The sequence below is a fragment of the Gekko japonicus genome, unplaced genomic scaffold (genome assembly GCF_001447785.1).
Source record: "Gekko japonicus isolate JY-2015 unplaced genomic scaffold, Gekko_japonicus_V1.1 scaffold4356, whole genome shotgun sequence".
NCBI classification, from domain to species: domain Eukaryota; kingdom Metazoa; phylum Chordata; class Lepidosauria; order Squamata; family Gekkonidae; genus Gekko; species Gekko japonicus.
The window spans coordinates 13,259-20,216 of record NW_015177145.1 but is presented as its reverse complement, the minus strand read 5'-3'; the positions used below and the strand labels follow the sequence as shown (position 1 = coordinate 20,216).

The window sequence follows — 6,958 nt, the reverse complement described above, 5'->3', positions numbered from 1 at the left end:
GCGGTGTGGGGGGGGGGGGGGGGGGGGAAACAGCGAGGGGCGAGCGGCTCCCCGCTCACCCCTGGATTCAGTGCCGGTTTGGGGGGGAAGAGGAGCTGGGGGGGAGAGGCAATGGGGGGAGATGGAGGGGGTGGAGGACAGGGGGAACCAGCAGGATGGGGGGTACTTACCTCCTCCTCCTGCTTCCTCCTCTGCCTCCCCCCCCCATGAGTATCGCGGGTCCACCCCTTGTGTTAATATAATCCTGACCTTGATGGCCCATGCTAGCTTGATCTTGTCAGACCTTAGAAACTAAGCAGGGTCAGCACTGGTTAGTACTTGGATGGGAGACTACCAAGGAAGTCCAAGATTGCTGTGCAGAGGCAGGCAGTGGTAAGCCACCTCTGTCATCTCTTGCCTTGAAATAAATCAGCTTTGATTTGACCGTACTTTCCACCACCATGTTGATGTAACTGTAGCAGTATGTGTATCAGGTTCTCTGAATTCCCAGCTTTCACTTTTTATTTTAAGTAAGTCTATATCCCATTCCTTTGTGGAGATATAAAGAGTAGGATGTATATCCACAACAGAAGGAGATAAAGACTTACTTTTTAAAATGAAAGCTTGGAATTCAGAGAACCTAGTTACACATATTGCTTTATTGTTACATTGAGATAACACTATTCAATTGTCATTAAAATAAAATAAAAGCCCCTTAGTGGTGGGGGAGGAAATGGGCACTACTGCAGCCAACAAACCCACCCACCATTTTCCAACTGAGGGGTTGGGGTCTTCTGCCTATAGTACCACTAGTGGGGGGAAGCCTTCAACAGGAACAATGCAGAAGAAGAAGAAGAAGAAGAAGAAGAGATTGGATTTATACCCCGCCCTTCACTTGGGAGTCTCAGAGCGGCTTACAAACTCCTTTCCCTCCCCCTCCCCACAACAGACACCCTGTGAGGTGGGTGGGGCTGAGAGAACTCTGACACAAACTGCTCTTTTTCAAGGACAGCTGTGCCAGAGCTTGCGACTGACCCAAGGTCACATCAGCAGGTGCAAGTGGAGGAGTGGGGAATCAAACCCAGTTCTCCCAGATTAGAGTCCGCGCACTTAACCACTACACCAAACTGGCAATGATTGGAGGCTAGGTCTACTTGATCATCACCTGTTAGTCAACATTTCTTTTCCCAAAGGAAGAGAGGTGCCGACAGCTTTTCTGTGGGGCAGCTTCCTCTCTCGCCCTATTCCTGTGCCTCCCCAAAACCATTCCAGTACTCCATGAGTTAAATTTTCATTACTCCTGGAATTTTAGGAGTGTTTGTGGTCATTTCAGGTGTCCCCAGGTTGACCCAAAACAGCTTTGAATATAATTTTGACTTGGGTATAACTGAATGCATATCTGTAGTGGGGGTGGGGTGCAGCCCCATGCAAGAAGTGGCATAATTCCCCTTTTCTCTGTTATTTAAAACACTGACTAGCCACCTTTCTGCCTTGCAGAACTCCAGGTGGCTTACAATAAAACAACAATTATAGAAAACACATACAAGCACATACAAGACCACAATTTAAAAACTAAATTAGTCAAATATAGTCCTAAATATAACAGTCTTCAACTGCATCTTGAAGATAGAAAGTGAGAGGGCCAGGTCACCTCTTTGGAGAGATTGTTTCATAATGGTATCGTCAACTTCTCTTTGACAGATACAGGAAAATAATCTGATTACTCCATCCACTTAATCATCGGGCACTATGGTTCCAGTCATATTAAATCTGATGCTTCAGGGTTGTTGTTGTTTTAATAGAGTGAGAGCACTTAAGTGTTTAGGCTAATTCAGTTACTTAACCTCATAACACTAATGGTTGTATGTCTTTCCCTGAGCAACATGCAAAAAATGTGCAATAACACACGTACATACGATGTCCATTAAAACAAACCTATATAGTGTTTCCCTAATTGTAGCATCAGTGGCTGAATTGAAAAGGGAGAAACAGCCAATCCTTTCATAATTGCTTCACCTTGCACTATTTTAGTTTTTAATAAAGGGTGAATAAAGAATAAAGTATTTATAGTAGGAGGTGAATATAAAGCATGTCTAATTTAAACTAGAAATCATTAGATACTATTGGAGAAAAGTTGCAGAGAGAAAGATGGAATACTGACATGGATAAAGTCTTTTGTTCTTCCATTTAAGAAATGGTTCCTTTTGAGTAACAGTTTGGTAGACAATTTAGAGCTTCATAATGCAATCCTACGCTCTGTCTCTGAACAGCTTAGGATGGCAACCATCCTTGTTGCTAGCCAGGGGTCATTTCATAGAAAAAGAGGTGCAGGAGCTCATTAGCATAACTCATTAGCATATATTATTTGCATATGCCACACACCCTGACATCACCTGTTTGGAGGATGGACTCTATAGAATTATGCCTCATGAAGGTCCCCAAACCCTGTCCCCTGCAGACTATACCGTAGGGTTGCCACGTCCCCCCTGCCAACCAGCAGGGCATGGGGGGGTAATGTTGCCAGATCCAGGCTAGGAAACTCCTGGAGATTTTGAGGTGGAGCCAGATCTCCAGGCATTTCTCAGCCTAGAGTTGGCAACCCTACTTGGCATGCTGGCCCTGGAAGAGCTGCATTAAGGCAGTCAAAGGCTTGTGATTGATAAGTGCAAGGTTTGCACAAAAGGGGGGGGAATCTTGACCTACTGAAATCAATAACAAAACTACAATCTAGTTGAAAGCTTATCAGATAAGCCTGGGACATTATGCACCAAAGGGAAAAAAATATGGACTGAGAGAGAAAGACAGAGAGAGAAACAGAAAGACAAAGAGAGACAGAAAGATAGAAAGAAAGAGTAAGAGAGACACGGAGAGAGAGTGACAGAGAGAAAGAGAGAGAGAGAGAGAGAGAGAGAAAGAAAGAAAGAAAGAAAGAAAGAAAGAAAGAAAGAAAGAAAGAAAGAAAGAAAGAAAGAAAGAAAGAAAGAAAGAAAGAAAGAAAGAAAAGGACAGAGAGAAAGAGAGACAAAAAGACAAAGAGAGAAAGATCCAGGGGTGGCCTGCCTCAGCAGCTGGAGGCTCCCTCTCGCTGGTGCCCATTGGGGCTTGACTCTGCCGCCTCTTCCTCCTAACGGGACTGTTGGGGCTGTGGGTGTCAGATCTCCTCCCTCTGGCACTGCCCCCTCTCTGCCCAGCTTCTCCCCCGCCACTGCCACCAGAGCACAGAGAAGAAGGGCCGAGGACAGTGGGCAAGGCCGAGCTAGCAATGGTACCATGTGGGCCAAGGAACGGGTGGGTGGGAGGGCGGGAGCAGAGCCGGTGGGCTAGCCTGACAGAGGCAGACACCTGGCAGGGGGAGGGGAGAGGAAGGACAAGCCCCCCCCCAGATCCCAGAGTTTATTCCCGGGGCGCCCAACCCATCCCCACACACCCCAAGTCCTGCCGGCTTCTCTGACAGGCAAAAGGGAGGGAGCAAAGCCCACAGCTGGTCTGCTGCAACGGCTGCAGGCCGGGAGGCGCCTGCGGGGCTTTGGCCTGGCTCAGAGGCGGGGTGGGGGTTTTGCCTTGCCAGTGGGGGTCCCATGGTGGCCAGGTGGCGCAGGGCGATCCAGGGAAGGCACCTCCAGGGTATGAATCCAGGAGGGGGGCACTGGCCTGCCCTACTGGCCGGGTGGGGCTGCTGCGGGTGGCAGGGGGGTGGACCGGGTCCCGCTGGGTGTCTGGTGGGGGCTGGGCTGCCCTGGCCACCTCTTGCCCAACCAGTCCGATGGCTCCGCTCAGCGCACGGCCAGGCTTGAGCACGGTTGGCCTTCCAGGCACCCCCGGGGACTCACACTGTGCTCTCTAAGCTGCCTCGACACGGCTGCCTGGAAGACGGGGCAGGGTGAGGAGGACGGATGGATGGACGGGGACAGCGGCAGCTACAGCTCAGGGGTCAGTCAGAGGGATGGAGTTGCTTCGCCTCATGCCCCCCTTCTCTAGTCATGATGCCTGCGGAACGCCTCTGCCCCCTGCTCCTCCTGGCCCGACTGAGGGCTGCTGGGGGCAGGGCTTGAGGGTTTGTTACTGCCAGAATGCTATTCCGGCTGGAAATGACCCCTGTTGGTAGCTAGCATCAGTAGCTGGTGCTTCTTCACATTACATCACTGTAGAGTTCAGTTGCCCCTCCCAAGCAGTTTCACAGCAGCCTTCGGATTGTACCCATACCTGTAATTGTCGTCTCTCTCTATAGCGACCTTATCACTGAGTTAACTGTTTACAAGTTATCTATTTTACAAAGCAGAACAAAAATCTAGTCTCCATATATATATAGATAGGAATGACTGGCATTTTCATGCGATAAGAGTGCAACATCAAGGTTTGGGTTGAGGTGCAAATTAAGAAATACTGGTGAGAGTTTTGTGTAAGAGGCATTTGGGATTAAAATGAGACGAAATCTAAAGAAATGGTCAAACATAAAAATCTTTTAAAGCAGCATTCTGTCAAGTTGCACCATGTAGGTTGTATCGTGTGAGTAATGCTGAAAATGACATCTCTATGTCACTTCTTTCCCTTTTGTTTAAATAGCAACATTTACCTTGTATCCTTTAGTCATTGTGTTCTCTGTCTTTCATATTCTAGATGCTGACAGGCAAGATTCAATTAATCTGTTTCTGGGGGTATTTCAGCCTGAAGAAGGGAAACCTCATCTCTGGGAGCTACCTACTGATTTTTATTTGCATCAAAAGGATACAGTTAATCTTGTCCAAGCAAGACGAAGGTATTCACAGTTCTGCAACTGTTAACTTTTTAATGTAGGGATATTGTAAAAGATTAAGGACTCGATTCAGGGTCAGGCTTAGTGTTTTCCAGTAATATTTTATCATTTGTGTTTCTATGCTGTCAAGTTCCCTTTTGGAGCTAATAGGCCCAGGGTTTCATACTCAATAGAAATCAAGGGGGAGAAGGCTAGAGGAGTGGCACTTTTTGATCTCTCTCCCCCCCCCCTTTAAAAATCTGGCTATACGTGTGCTGGAGCTCACTTACTTTTATTAAGCTACTTTTCAAATGTTCCCTTTTGGCTGGGAAAGATGCCTCCCTCCCCCTCTCTCCTGTTGCCTAGGAAACCTGTGGGGGGGGGGGAACAGGCCTGACATCCTCAAATTCAACCCCAGATATTCTCCAATATTTCCAGAAATATTTGGGACCTGAATACTGATATTGCCAAAAATCCCATATATCATCCCAATACACCAAATATACTTGAAAAATACAGTGTTTTTTCAGGTATATATTTGAATCAGATATAACCAAGCACACACATCCCTAACCCCATTAATCACAGGCATATTGATCCTCTCCAAACTAACCATTCCCTAACAGCATCCCATTTTATCTGGGTTCAGCTTTAATCTGTTAATTTATATTATACCCACCAGTTTTCAGACACTGATTTAGCACAGAAGCAGCAGCTCCTGGACACTCTCTTAATAACATATAGAGCTAGGTGTTATCAGATCCTCATACCTGTGCATAAAATTAATTATGCCTCACTTCAGTTATCAGATTTATGAACGAATGGTTAAGTGTTCTGTTTCATATCTCCTCATCACCACCAGAGATTGACATTTTTAAAGAAAAAATGTTAGGAAAAAATGCAAAATTCACTTACCAATTTCTTCTGTAACACTCAAGCCATCATACTAATATCCATTCCAAACAAATGTGTTACTTTATCTTTTGTTTCACATTTTCACTAGCCAGCGTTCCATGTTACTCTTTGTTAGAAACTAGTTTTGTGTTCTCAGTATTTAAAAACATGGTGTTCCTTTAATGTCAGCATATGCTGAAAGCTACATTTATATACAGATTAGTTAGTAAATACCCGTGTATGTCTTTGTTTTCCTCCTAGTATTCATTTATTTATACATGTGTTCTTGCTGCAATACCTTTAAATATAATTCTAAATAGAAAAGCAAAGTTTGAAGCAAGGCAAAACCTTATATTTAGTAACATTTCAAACCAAGTTGTTTAAAGCATAATATGGCATCAAAAAGTTTGTGACAGTTATTTTTGAACCTTTCATCTCTTTAAACTGCCTTTCAGTTGTTAAGTATTTTTTTTATTATTTTTATTAGGTTTTTATACATTAAGCAACAGACACATAAAACAACAACCAACATATATATCCCTGCACTGATTAAGCCCTTATTGCACACTTAGACAAGATTTCTTATACCACACTTATTTTCTATACAACACAGATTAATATAGCCATCATTCCTTCATTAATCAAGTTTTCCATCCAGTCTGCATTGACTAAGCCTCTTTATTTCTTTATCCTCTTGAGGTTAATTAAGTGTAAGTCAAATTCCAGCTCTTATCTCAGCACCATATCTTGTCAATTCTGTGTATTCAATATGGGGGTTGGGTTTATACTTATTTTTAATTTCTTTACTTTTCTTTTAATTTTTATAATATTTGATGCTTTAATATATTATTAATAATTTATTTGAAGCTTTTTAACTTTCCCTTTTAACCATTCCATGTACTCATGACTAACCTTTTCAGATTTCTTACAATACATTCACACTTTCCCTTAATCATTATACTCAAATAAATTAGTTAAATTAAATAATTTAAACATACTCTAATCATAAGTAATACATTTACACTTTCCCCTAAAAACAAACAAACATATATATATATCACCTCGCATTTATAAATATATAAGTTTAAATAAGCATATCAATAATTCATTTCGTACACCTTATAATCACCTCTAATTTCACCTTTAAAATAAATAAATAAATAGATAAATTTGCAAATACTAATAGTAATAATCATTCAATAATCAACTCATATTCATAATTAAGTGGGTCTAAATACGAAATCCAATATTTCATTTCCTAAGCCAATACATTTCTGGTCAGTCATCCAAATAAATAAGTTTAAATAGAAACATCAATACTTCAGTTCATAAACCAATACAGTTCAGGTCAAA

At 43.0% G+C, this 6,958-nt stretch overlaps 1 protein-coding gene across 1 annotated transcript in view; it reads left to right on the top strand.

Moving 5' to 3' along the window:
- FIG4 (FIG4 phosphoinositide 5-phosphatase) overlaps positions 1-6,958 on the top strand; it is an 87,973-nt gene that overhangs the window by 67,952 nt on the left and 13,063 nt on the right. Inside the window, exon 10 of the mRNA XM_015428341.1 lies at positions 4,597-4,735. Coding sequence (XP_015283827.1) covers positions 4,597-4,735 — 139 coding nt within the window. The remainder of the gene's footprint in view (positions 1-4,596; positions 4,736-6,958) is intronic.